Source organism: Hyperolius riggenbachi, chromosome 7 (assembly GCF_040937935.1).
Source record: "Hyperolius riggenbachi isolate aHypRig1 chromosome 7, aHypRig1.pri, whole genome shotgun sequence".
Classification (NCBI taxonomy): Eukaryota; Metazoa; Chordata; class Amphibia; order Anura; family Hyperoliidae; genus Hyperolius; species Hyperolius riggenbachi.
The window spans coordinates 236283208-236297485 of record NC_090652.1 but is presented as its reverse complement, the minus strand read 5'-3'; the positions used below and the strand labels follow the sequence as shown (position 1 = coordinate 236297485).

The following is a 14278-nucleotide window of genomic DNA, read 5'->3' as shown; positions in this document are numbered from 1 at the left end:
CGAGTGTGTAATTAATTACCTTGGAATCTCCCTCACTAAAGACCCTAAGGATCTGTTTAGAGCTAATTTCTCTAAAATTATAAAAGATTATAAGGAAAAACTTCAGTCATGGGATCGCCCTTGTTTTAACATCATTGGCAGGATTAGTATTATCAAAATGATTGTGCTACCCAAGCTCATCTTTTTATTGCGGAGTTTGCCGCAATAAAAAGATTATAAGGAAAAACTTCAGTCATGGGATCGCCCTTGTTTTAACATCATTGGCAGGATTAGTATTATCAAAATGATTGTGCTACCCAAGCTCATCTTTTTATTGCGGAGTTTGCCGGTGACCATCCCAGGTTCATGGTTCCAAAGCTGGCATAAAATTTTTCAAAACTTTATATGGAGTAGGTCTAGACGTAGATTAAGCTACAAACTAATCTCTAGGGGGAAAGAGACGGGAGGCCTAGCGGCACCAAACATCCAGAATTACTACAGAAGTATACACTTGGCCAGAGTTCTGGACTGGAGGATAGAATCCTCTCCTAACAAAACAGGTAAAATATGGACGTTACTGGAAAAGGAGGAAGGTAAACTTAATTTAATTTTTTCATGGATACCAAGTAATATGTATAAAGTATATTCCACTACCTACCATCCGCTGATTAGCCCCACACTAAAAACCTTTTACTGGTTTGTTCTAAAATGGCAAAAAGAAACAGGCCTCTCGCCTCTGACCACATTGAGAGACAATCCAGACTTTATTCCAGGTTTGGAGAAGTCTTGGTTTATAAAGAACAAAATAAGCAGTGAAACTCGTATTATTAACCTCAGGGGCGACCACACTTTGAAAATACCTAGCCTATTATGTAATCATGGGCAGGAAAATTCCTGGGGATTAACTCAAGCCCGAAGTTTCCTGCAAAAAGTGCACTCGAAATCTACTAAAATTAGGAAAGATCTGAATATTTTAGAAAAACACATCCTACTTAATAAAAAAATGGAAAAGGCTCTATCTAAACTAAATAGACTTAATAGCCCAGGAGAGATAGATAATTCTACCCCAACGTACTGTACAAAATGGGAAACAACTATCAATCCTACTCTCAGTTGCAAATGGCCTAAGATCTGGCGTAGTAACTGGTCTATACAGGACTACAACTTATCCAGTACAAGACCACTGCTAAATGGTATATTACCCCAGCACACATCCAGAGATTCACTGGCCATAGAGAAGTATGTTGGAGGTGTGGGCAGGAGGACGGGACAGAGCTGCACATGTGGTGGACATGCCCCATAGTTAAAATCTTTTGGGATGAAATAAGCCATTTTTGTAGAGATACCTTCGATCTATCTGCAGAAGAAGCTATTTTTGGATTTGCTGACACGGGTGAGTGTAAAGGTAGTATTTTAATTAAAGAAGTAGGTACCAAGGTTGCCAAAAAAATGATAGTAGATAAGTGGAAAGAATCAACCCCCCCAAGCTTGGATGAATGGGTCTGCAGAATGGACCAGCTATGTGGTGGCAGTACCCCTGCAGTTCAAGATACGAAGGAAGACAAAATGGTTTGTGGTGGATGTGAATGGGCAAGTCCGTACAGTAAGACCTGGCAAGAAATCACAGAAAGGTATATAAATAAAATATAAATATACACACATTTTGGGGACAAAGGTAGACAGAGCCTGAGGCGGGTGGATAATCTGCGGTGGAGACTGGTAACAGGATATATTGCGCTTCGGTATGTTTTTGTGTGTTTGTGAGTCTGAGTGGGAAGATTGTGGACTAAGAGTGAATGGATGAGGGTTGAATGTGCATACGTACATGCGGAAGCTAGAACCTCTGCCCATCGTCTGAAGGTTAGCAAGCTGGGACAATTGAAATAGTGCAGTCATGCTGGAGAGGGGAGGATTGGCCACTGAAAGGGTAGTTAAGCGATCTATTTAGTTTGTATAGAAATTTATAAGCGCTACAAAAAAATGGAACCGAACGATGATGATAGCATTACCCAGCGATGGCACACAGCCACTTAAGGCTGATGAGCCTCTAGCTGACAAGCTTTCTGCATGTGGTGTGCATCTGAGTTAAAAAAAAAAAAAAAAAATGTAATGACCTCTTGAACTGGCCATTAGAGTTGGGCCGAACAGTTCGCCTGGCGAACCTCTCTGGGCCTCTTACTACTTCCGGGTCGCAATGACCCGGAGTAGTACGCCTGCGCTGCCCGGCAGAGCGCGTCCTAGATCGCGCTCCTGTTGCCGGGCGCTCTCTGCGCATGAGCGTGACGTCACTCATGACGTCACGCACATGCGCAGAGAGTGCCCGGCAACGGGAGCGCGATCTAGGACGCGCTCCGCCGGGCAGCGCAGGCGTACTACTCCGGGTCATTGCGACCCGGAAGTAGTAAGAGGCCCATGAATTTAGAGATGTTCGCCGGCGAACGGTTCGGGAACCGTTCGCCACATCTCTACTGGCCATACACTATTCAATTAGCATATCACATTTTGTTTTCAATTGCTAAGTCTAACTGCCAAAAAAGTGTTCAAGTGAATAGGGAGGCTGGCTGGTATCTTACTATTTTATCAGTCAGACTTAGCAACTGCCATTCAGGAAATGTATTTAAAAACAAAGAAAATACTGAGAATTACTCATGAGGAGATGGACCAGTCCAAAACCTGTCAGATTTTAAATGCTTACTTTTTTGCTGTAGTGGTAATTTTAGGTCAATATAAGGATCCATTATATTATTCTAACTAAAGACCAGCATTGCAGATCCATGTTTCGATCGATTTTAGCCCTAAATATCGATTATAATACTGATCGCAGATGTTTAAAGGGAACCCAAGGTGAGAGGGATATGGAGGCTGCCATATTTATTTCCTTGTAAACAATTCTACTTGTCTGGAAGCCTTGTTGATCTTCTGGTATAAGTAGTGTCTGAGTCAAAACCCTGGAACAAGCATATGGCTAATCCAGTAACACCAGTCAGATCCTGATCTGCTGCATGCCTGTTCAGGGTCTATGGATAAAAGTATTAGAGACACAGGGTCAGGAGGACTGCTAGGCAACTGGTAATGTTTAAAAGGAAATAAATATGGCAGCCTCCATATGCCTCTCACCTCGGGTATCCTTTAAATCCACTTTAATTTACGATTGATCAGACATTTTGTCAGATCAAATATCTGATCGGGCCATAAATGTAGAGTGTTTGCCCACTTTTCTGTAAACTAAAAACTTCGGGACATCCTTATATTGTAACATATACTTTAAAAGTGAACAGACAGAAGTAACTATTTCTAATTTGACATGTATAGCTGTGCCCTTTGTTAGCAGCACTTGCAAAAACTTCACGTGTAAAGCAGTCAATCCAAATTTCCAGCATTACAATCTTAACTTTCCCCTCTTCCCCAGTAGACTAGCCATACTAATATAGGTTCTTACTCTTGTGGTGACTTTATACATAAATGTGCTATTATCATTTAACAATTCAATTTTTCACTTTTAATTGTATAGGTCTCCCATATTTTGAATGTGGCCTATGGTGTACAAAATGTGTTTCCAAATGAATTCACGTATAAGAAACTCTCCATCCTTGACCTGCCTGAGACTGACATCACTTCTTATTTCCCAGAATGCTTTGATTTTATAGACCAAGCAAAGACTGAGGTAATAGTGAATTATACTGACTTTATTGCCATTAGGATGGACTTTGGAACAGTTACAGTGTTTTTGTAAGAACATTAGCATCACCCATGAGTACATATGTGTAGCAGTATATAAACTGGTATTATTGCCACAAATGCAATAGTGAAAGGAGTTTCCTCATTCAGTGACAGCATGTTGCCATAGAGACATGAAGCTTCCTTATCTTCCCTGGCGGTATGATTATTTCCAGATTTTAGGGTCTTTTTAAAATGTTTCAGACCCTAAAATCTGGGAAAAATGATGCCGCCAGAGTCTCTGCAGTAGCCCCTGCTCTCACTCACCTCCCTGGGCTCCAATGCTGCAATTTTAGCTCTGTCCTCCGGGTGGCGATGTAACTCTGTGGTGAGATGGATGACGGCTACCAATGTCTAGATCCCCCCGGATGTGAGTAAAAGTGACCGTTGTGCGCTATACTCTGCATAGAGCTTTCGGCGGCTAGCTCAAGCTTAGCTCGGGATTACCGCCAGTAATAGCTGAAAAAATGGGTGTACGTTAGGTGCATTTAATGGAATATTTTTAACAATAATTTAAATATTTAAATAATCTATTTGCAGACAAGCTCCATCCTGCATACAAAACACACACGCACATCTTTACCCGCCATTACTTTGAAGCCATTCCTAGCTACTTGAGACAGCCATTGTTGTAGTGTAAGGCATCAGCCTTCACCCTTAAATGAAATGTCCAAGATTTAAAAAAAAAAAATCGACTTACCCGGGGCTTTCTCCAGCCCCTGGCAGCCGTCCTGTGCCCTCGCCGCAGCTCTGGGGTCCCGGGATCCCCTCTCCAGGTCGACATCTACTGCGCCTCTGTGGGTGCCGCTGGTGATGGCGCTCACACAGTCTGGAGTGTTCTGTGCAGGCACAGTAGTTGTGCCTGCGGAGAACGCTTCAGACCACGTCAGCGTGGTCACCAGCAGGGCTTGCGCAGGAGCAGTAGATGCCGACCTGGCAATTGAAGGTGGACTTACTTCTGTAAGCAGGTAGCTGTAAGTCACTGAGGAGGAGATAAGGATTTATATATTTATGCAGCAGGTATTTTACTTGGTTTTATTTTGCTTCAAGTACATAGTTCTTTGTATGATATTTGTGGGGAAAAAAAAATGTGTCTGAACTGGACCTTTCCTGTATAACATTCAGCTTTGCCTGCCAATCCATTGGTCCATTTCTTGTCGCTAGTCCCCAGTTTAAAGCTCTATACACCCACTCTGTACATTAATGTCACTCTTTGCTACAGCTCCCCAAAGATCTCACTAATTATCTTATTGTATTTACTGCCTAGGGTCAGGCATACAGTACCCAAATTTATGTGGGATGAACTTCTTACTGGATCCATTGCGGATTTATTTATGATAGATTAACATCTCATGAGATTATGTTGCACCAGTCTTTGTTCTGCATGGTGTCCTCTTCCCCTGCAAAGAATAATTTACAGGACATCTGAATCCTGCTTTACATAGTGACCTCACTCGGGTTACATACACCTGTTAACACGTCCAAGTTTTCCATTTTGTATACATGTGTGGGCTTAATGAAAAGCATTCAGTGAGTGTATCACTCAGCAAAACGCTACAATAGAGTTTGTGTTAATTCCTCATTCACAGAGCTTTGTAATGTTGTTAAGTGTAGAAAACATCAATTTTTAATTGGCTATTATTTCCCATGAAAACACAAGTTAATTTATGTAATTGAAGGCAAATCTGCTACCTGTAATCATTCAATGTTAACAAACTCCATCCCTTTATTATAAGTGCAACTTCCACTTCATTGTCATTCTGTTTTTCAGGTTGTATATTTTTTATGGAAATTTCAAAGAATAAACAACCATACAGTATAACAGTGCATTCAATGGTACCAAATTGGCACGTATCAGACAGATAGGCAAGTAACAGTACAATGGCTAGCACCCACGAATAGTGAGAATTATTATAGACTAGCTGATGGCTCGGCATTGCCTGGTATGTAGTTGGCTGGTGTTGGCTCCGTCCACTTTTTCTAACCCTAACACACAATTACTCAACTACTTTGCAGTTTTTGGCATAAATAATTTGCATTGAAATGAAAGAAATCTGATTGGCTGTGGCTCCACCCCTTTTCTGAAATTGAACCCCAGTCACCCAATGATCAACTGTACCAGGTTTGAGACTTGTGCCATTAACAGAGCAAGAATGCCAGCAATTAAATATTCCCCTTGAAAATCGACAGGTGAATTTTGATTGGCTTTTGTAGGCACCACCCACATTTCTGAATATTGACTGGGATTAATGTGAGATGCTCTTGTGCTTTTGAGAGGCCTGGGATTTCCCCAACTAAAAGGGCTTCTGCAAGGTCCTTGCATATGGGAAAAACCTAGTGCAGAATCCATTGATAAACTTTGTTCCATAGGCATTTGACCTTGGGGCAGTTCCATCAGATATGCAGGTAGGTTCCTTCCACTCGACATCCTCTGATGCAGTGTCCTGTCTGTTTGTCAAATTTATCCTGTTGTGATGGGGTTAGATACTACCTAAACAGGAGCTTACAAGTGACTTCAATAAAGCTAGCACTAATAGAGCTATTGGGTATACAGGACCATATGTATTGTAAATCATCTTGCTCAAATTTCACGCCCAGTTCCCTCTCCCGTCTGAAATGTACGCAGGACTACGGATCATGTTTCCGGATATCAGGTCCACATAAATTAGGGAGATGAGGTCTGGGGCTAGTGGATTTTCCACACATCTACTCTCAAAGGCCTTTCTGGTTGGGGGGAGTCTGAGGTGTTGCCATGATTCTTCAAACGAACCTTTATTTAGCATACTAACCTTAAAAACATATTTTTATTTACAGTACAGTATAAACCTTTTTTAAGTGTCATAATACATTAAAACTCCCGTTATTCAGAGCTCAGTTAACCAGAAGTCTCAGGCAACCAGAAACAAAAGTCCTGGCCTTGCACGGAGCAAAAATCTACTTTTACATCTCTGTATGCAGTAAAAAAATCTCTTTTACATTAAGTTAAGTCTGTCCTGTGTCTTAATTTGTTTTTATTTACTGTATTTCAACATTATTCAGAGTTTATGGTGAGTGTTCAGTGTGGGGTATAGTACTTTTATTTTTCTTAAGCTAGGCCCATTTTTAACATTGACATCTCAAGCAACCAGAAACCACACTTATCCAGCATCAGTCAATCCCTGTTGGCAGGGGCGTAGCAATAGGGGGTGCAGAGGTAGCGACCGCATCTGGGCCCTTCCTCAACTGTAGTATTGGCTCTCTATTGGTCCTGTGCTCATAATAACTTCTATAGATCCTTTGAATAGTAGTAATCATTAACAAATTGTTCCCCATCCCCTTCTTGCACCTCTGACACTGTAGTTGCCATTGGAAAGTTTTGGTGTGCCGTATCAATTGTTATATATAGAGTGCTTGGGGGGCCCCATTGTAAAACTTGCATCGGGGCCCACAGCTCCTTAGTTACGCCACTGTACTTTGGTGCCAGATAATGGGGGTGTTACGGTAGTAACTGTCTTTTGTAAGGAAGTTCACAGCAGTTATAGGTGAAGGGACTGTGTGAGACAATAACAAATACTTAGACTACAGACAGTGTATGGATGCTTCAGAAAGTTGTTGAACTTCCTCCAGCCCCATGTGCACGGATCGCTACCACTCCACCGTCCTCAGTCTTTTGCGTTTTCTGTACCGGGTCCCGTTACTTCAGCAGCCGTCAGAGAGATATGTAGAGGGCGCACTTCTCTTGCGCAGACTGGCCACGACTGGAGGAAGTAACGGGATCCGGTACAGAAGACTGAGGACGGCGGTGTGGTAGTGATCCGTGCGCATGGGGCCGGAGAAAGCCCTAGGTGTGTATAAAACTTAGAGTCTAGAATACCTCAGTGCAATGAATTGGCCGGTGACTAATAGGCCAATGTAGCAATACGTGTAGGACGACAGTACCTGTACTTGACGGTTTCCCACCTCAATGAAGGTATGCACCACGCAAGTTGATATCTTACAGTAATCCTGATATCCAAACGAACGGCCTGCGGCTTAGTCAACCCCGCAACTTTGTTCTGTAAACTTGCAGTAATCACGATATCCTAACGAAGCCCCTGTGGTTTGGTTAGCAGCACCGCTCCGCTCTACGGACTCCGTAAACGATCCTGCTGGATGGTCTCCCGATCACGTGATCCGCACTCCTTCCGGTTTCCGCTTCCCATGCATCCACACTGGTTACGCTCAGCCGGTAGTAGCGTGTGCCAATCCTTAACTGTAAACAATAAGGAGAAACAATAGTGCACACTGTGTGCTGAAATGACCACACGCGGAGATCCACTTACTAAAAAGTTTCTTGTTTATTTGCACGTAGAAATGTAGCCTCCACTACCCTAGTTGACTAAGCCTCAGGCCGTTCGTTTGGATATCGGGATTACTGTAAGATATCAACTTGCGTGGTGTATACCTTCATTGAGGTGGGAAAACGTCAAGTACAGGTACTGGTCTATTGGTCACTGGCCAATTCATTGCGCTGAGGTATTCTAGACTTTATTTACCCCTTTTGGGCTTTGAAGCCAGCCCGCCTCCAGCAGCATTATAACACCCATATCTGCGCTGCTATATTGTTGTTACTCTGTGTATAAAACTTTTAATTACTTTCAGCTCTGGTTTCCTTTAAGGCAACAGAAACTGACCTTATTTATTTCACTTTTTCTTTTAAGTTTTCTCCTAGGAAATAATTTTCAATCTCATCTCCTATTTAAAGTACTGTAACTTTTCAACACTCTGCAATTGAAAAAGCACCAGAAAGCAGGAGAAAAACACTATTAAAATTATTCTAAGTTTTTTCTTGCATGCTGAAAGGCCTTTTATTGATAAGGTGTAAAAATCTAGGTGAAAAATTGAATTAAATTAGGCCACCTTATGTACAAAGCTTAGCAAATTGGAGACTACAATCGCTAGTAAGTAAAGTAAATAGAATAGTGCAAGTTTTCTAACTTCCTGTGTCTATTCCATGTAGAAATCTGATAGAATACATTTACAATATCTGCTGCAATCTCACTCTGTATTTTTGTCTCGGCAGGATGGCGTGGTGCTCGTCCATTGTAATGCCGGTGTGTCTCGTGCTCCATCAATAGTTATTGGCTACTTGATTCACAACGAAAAACTTAATTTTGCCAGAGCATTTTCGGTTGTAAAAAATGCCAGACCTGCGGTGTGTCCAAACCCTGGATTCATGGAACAACTGCACAAGTATCAAGACAGCATGAGAAGACAGACAGATTTAATACACGAAAAGACAGATTGACAATAATTTATTCGTCTCCTAACATCTGTTACTGGTAGTGGTTGCATATCGTATAACAGAAGTGTGTACTCCAAGCATCTTTTTAACTGCAGTGCTTTTTTCTCTGAACAAAAATAGGCTTGCTAGAGCTTCCGACCCACTATATTTTATTTTATGGCAGCCAGAGTACTTTTTTTTCCTGTTTGTAAAAAGGCTAGTATCTCCTCACTTGTCATATACAAGTATAAAAGCAACCATATGCGCTAGTAAAACAGCTACCGTACAAGCTGCAAAGAAGCCCAGTTCAAGGGACACATGACTTTAGTTGTGGATAGTGCTGGGGTTACAACCACTTTTGGATTTTATTGCTGCACTGTATCTCGATCTGGGAGAATGTCTGACACTTCCTGTTCACAAAGGATGTGGGGGAAATGTCCACAAAAGAGACAACAGATTATATTGTGAGCTCCTCTCATGCTGGGAATACATGGTACCACTCGATTGAGCCATCAGATGGCTCGATTGATAATTTCTGATGTGTCCAATCACCCGCCGGATCGATTCCACCCTCCATAAAGCAGGCGGGACAAAGGAAAAAGATAAGGAAAACGAGCAGAAGATAAGAGAATCGTCCGCGGGAACGAGCAGGAATCGATCCGGCGGCATAATCGAGCGGTACAACGCACCGTGTATTCCCGGCATAAGGCACAGTTAGTGACAAGAGGGCTGATTCACTATCGATAGCGCAGCGGAACAGCGTGTGTAAGCTACTGCTATGTGCACTAATAAATCACTGCGACTTGATTGCTCTGGGCATGCTGTGCGCACTAGTGGCAGCATAGCGTGCATTACCTAGCAACGGCCGATGCCTTTACTTGCCGCGCGGTAGTGACGTATCGCATAGAATTTTTTTTTATTGCTAACCTCAACATTAAAAACTCTTTTTTCCAGGAAACAATTTGTTCATTTGGTTACGGAAAATGGATTATTACATTCTACCCATATTTACCACTTCTCTTATTCAAGAAAGAACAAGTATACAATGTATAATGGCTCCTATTAAAAAGGGCGCCCCATTCACATTAGTGCAAATTTTTTCTCTATTGGCGCCAAGCGTATAAAAAGAATGCAACGTAAATATAAAACAACTATATCGTTGTAAAAGGGCGCCACATAAATTTAAAGATAAGTGATATAATGGTTTTCTGTTCCATTTCCATACCAAATTTATTGATAACAATAACCCATTATTTAACAAATCATTGTTTCTAAAACTGTATACCGTATTTCAACAAGTCAATTCCAAACAGATAAACAATGGTTTTTTTTAACCAATATTCTCTTCAAATTGCGGACAAGATGTATGGGTACAGATTCAGAGTTCCAATTCACACAAAAGGCTGTATACCATATTTTCCGCCATATAAGATGCTCCGGAATATAAGATGCATCCAGGTTTACAGGGCAAAAATCAAGAAACAAAAAATACTAAACCTGGTGCGTCCATGTTCCAGGAGCGTCTTGTACATGTTCTCCCTCAGATGGTGTACTCCTGTGTCCCCATGTGTCCTCCTGTGTCCCCATATGTCCTCCTATATCCCCCATGTGTCCCTCATGTGTCCTCCTTTGTCCCCCATGTATCCTCATGTGTCTTCCTGTATCCCCATGTGTCTTCCTGTGTCCCCATGTCTTCCCATGTGTTTTCCTGTATCCTCCATGTGTCTTCCTGTATCCCCATGTCTTCCTGTATCCCTCATGTGTCCTCCTGTATACCCATGCGTCTTCCTGTATCCCCCATGTGTCTTCCTGTGTCCTCCGTGTTTCCTCCTGTATCCCCATGTGTCTTCCTGTATCCCCCATGTTTTCCTGTATCCCCCATGAGTCTTCCTGTATCCCCATGTGTCTTCCTGTATCCTCCATGTCTTCCTGTATCCCCCATGTGTCTTCCTGTATCCCCCATGTGTTCCTTTATCCCCCATGTGTCTTACTGTATCCTCTATTTCTTCCTGTATCCCCCATGTGTCTTCCTGTATCCCCCATGTGTGTTCCTGTATCCCCATGTGTCTTCCTGTATTCCCCATTTGTCTTCCTGTGTCCTCCATGTGTCTTCCTGTGTCCTTCATGTCTCCCCATGTTTCCTTCTGTATCCCCCATGTCTTCCTGTATCCCCATGTGTCTTCCTGTATCCCCCATGCGTCTTCCTGTATCCCACATGTCTTCCTGTATCCCCATGTGTCTTCCTGTATCCTCCATGTCTTCCTGTATCCCCCATGTGTCTTTCTGTGTCCTCCATGTCTCCCCATGTTTCTTCCTGTATCCCCCATGTCTTCCTGTATCCCCCATGTCTTCCTGTATCCCCCATGTCTTCCTGTATCCCCCATGTGTCTTCCTGTATTCCTCATGTGTCTTCCTGTGTCCTCCATGTCTCCCCATGTGTCTTCCTGTATCCCCCACGTTTCTTCCTGTCCCCCCATGGATCCTCCTATGTACCCTTCTGTCGGTTCCCCTTCTCCCCGTACCTCCACTCATTCTGGTGTCCCCCCTCCCCCCCCCCCCCCCGCTCACTCCAATGTCTCCTTGCCGCCACCCCAGGTGGTTTGTGTGTGTGTGTAGCAGCATTATACCTTCTCCATGTGCCCACTAGGATTGCAGACATCCGTCTCCCCTGCACTTCTTGCTCTAGTGAGCGGCTTGAACTGATCGCATCATCAGTTCAAGCTGCTCATTAGAGCGAGAAGTGCAGGGGAGATAGATGTCTGCAAGCCTTGCAGGGTTATGAAGAGGATAAGCTGCTGATACACACAATACACTGGGGGAAGGGGGGGGGGGGAGACCAAGAGACACGGGTGTGAGTGGAGGCATGCGGGTGGGGGGGGCACGAGAGTGAGAGGTGGCACGCGGGGGGGGGGGGGGGAGGAGATAGAAGAGGTCACAGGAGGGGCCATGAGACACAGGGAGTGAGCGGACCAGAGGGGGGTCTTGGGGTTAGGCTCCAACAAGGGAAGGTTTTCTGTGAGAGTAGAGAGAGGCTAGGTTATAGTAAAGTATTGGTAATTATTAAAGATATTTTACTATATGAATGAAGTACAGTAGTACAATATTGGTAAGTTAAAGAATATTTTATCACTTTTAGTAGTGCTTACTTTACTACCGGTAAACAAAAATGCAGTTTATAGTGGGGAATAGTAGATTATCAGTATTAAAAACCATATTTTACGGCATATCCTGGCACCCATTTTACTAAACGATAACTTCAATATTTTTTTTTTTTACAATGGCTTGCAAAAGTATTCGGCCCCCTTGAAGTTTTCCACATTTTGTCACATTACTGCCACAAACATGAATCAATTTTATTGGAATTCCACGTGAAAGAACAATACAAAGTGGTGTACACGTGAGAAGTGGAACAAAGATCACACATGATTGCAAACATTTTTTACAAATAAATAACTACAAAGTGGGGTGTGCCTAATTATTCAGCCCCCTGAGTCAATACTTTGTAGAACCACCTTTTGCTGCAATTACAGCTGCCAGTCTTTTAGGGTATGTCTCTACCAGCTTTGCACATCTAGAGACTGAAATCCTTGCCCATTTTCTTTGCAAAACAGCTCCAGCTCAGTCAGATTAGGTGGACAGCGTTTGTGAACAGCAGTTTTTACATCTTGCCATAGATTCTCGATTAGATTTAGATCTGGACTTTGACTGGGCCATTTTAACACATGGATATGTTTTGTTTTAAACCATTCCATTGTTGCCCTGGCTTTATGTTTAGGGTCGTTGTCCTGCTGGAAGGTGAACTTCTGCCCCAGTCTCAAGTCTTTTGCAGACTCCAAGAGGTTTTCTTCCAAGATTGCCCTGTATTTGGCTCCATCCATCTTCCTATCAACTTTGACCAGCTTCCTTGTCCACCTGAAGAGAAGCAAGGGAGCTTAGGGAGTTAAATAAGTGGCTGAGAAATTGGTGTAGGAAGGAAGGGTTTGGGTTCCTGGAGAACTGGGCAGACTTTGCAGTCGGCTACAGGTTCTACAGCAGGGACGGGCTGCACCTTAATGGGGAGGGTGCAGCTGCATTGGGGGAGAAGATGGCTAAACGGTTGGAGGAGATTTTAAACTAGGATCTGGGGGGAGGCGGGAGGATAAAGTCTCAACATATAGACAAGATAAGGTAAAAAGACAGTGGGAGCCTAACATTATGGGGGGTGGAGAGGGGGGGTGGGGACAGTGTAAAGATTAAGGAGGTTGGTAAAACTTCAAGTAGCCCATTTCAGGTAAACAAAATTGGTAAATGTGGTGGTAAAAATATAAAGTGCATGATAACCAATGCTCGGAGCCTTGCAAATAAAATAGATGAACTAGAGTTCATTCTGAATGACAAAGGCTATGACATTGTGGGAATAACCGAGACATGGATGGATGAAAGTCATGACTGGATAGCCAATTTAAAAGGATACAATGTGTTCAGGAGGGATAGAACAGGGAAAAAAGGTGGAGGGGTTTGTCTCTTTGTTAAGAATTCTTTTACAGCTGTCCTCAACGATGAGATGGAGGAAGATTGCGAAGATGTGGAGTCCGTTTGGGTAAATATTCATGGTGGAAATAAAAGTTGCCAATTGCTTATTGGGGTATGCTACAGACCACCTCATATTAATGAAGCTGCAGAACTGCAATTACTACAGCAAATTGAAAAAGCGGCAAGTAAAAATGAGGTCATAGTTATGGGCGACTTCAACTTTCCAGACATTGACTGGGGTATTGAGGCTACCCATTCTGGTAAAAGCAGCAGATTTCTGGCAGCACTACAGGACAATTACTTGACTCAAATGGTAACGGAACCAACTAGGGGGAATGCGTTACTGGATCTGATCATTTCGAATAGACCAGATAATGTATCAAATGTGCAGGTTCAAGAACATTTGGGAAATAGTGATCACAACATGATAACGTTTGATCTGGTGACTGATAGGCCACGGGGCAGCGGGACCACTAAAACTATGAATTTTAGAAAAGCAAAGTTCAATCAAATTAGGCAGGCACTAAGTTTGGTGAACTGGGATAATGTACTACAAGGGGAGGACACTGAAGGGAAATGGCAAGCTTTTAAACGTATTCTCAATCAATATTGTAGTATGTATATCCCATATGGAAACAAAATGTCTAGGAATAAAAAAAGGCCTCTATGGATGAATAGAAAGGTTAGAGATAAAATGAAGAGGAAAAAGAATGCCTATAAGGTCCTAAAACAGGAGGGGTCCGAGGCTGCACTCAGCAATTACAAGGAGTGCAATAAAAATTGTAAAAAAGAAATTAGGCTAGCAAAGATCGAAGCTGAAAATCAAAT

General features: G+C 42.7%; 1 protein-coding gene across 2 annotated transcripts in view; it reads left to right on the top strand.

Moving 5' to 3' along the window:
- Positions 1 to 8968, top strand: part of DUSP19 (dual specificity phosphatase 19) — a 45680-nt gene extending 36712 nt beyond the window's left edge. For both annotated transcript variants that reach the window (XM_068245412.1, XM_068245413.1), the window contains exons 4-5: positions 3491 to 3643; positions 8738 to 8968. In XM_068245412.1, coding sequence (XP_068101513.1) covers positions 3491 to 3643; positions 8738 to 8962 — 378 coding nt within the window. In that variant the 3' untranslated portion in view covers positions 8963 to 8968. The remainder of the gene's footprint in view (positions 1 to 3490; positions 3644 to 8737) is intronic.
- Positions 8969 to 14278: the final 5310 nt, after the last annotated feature.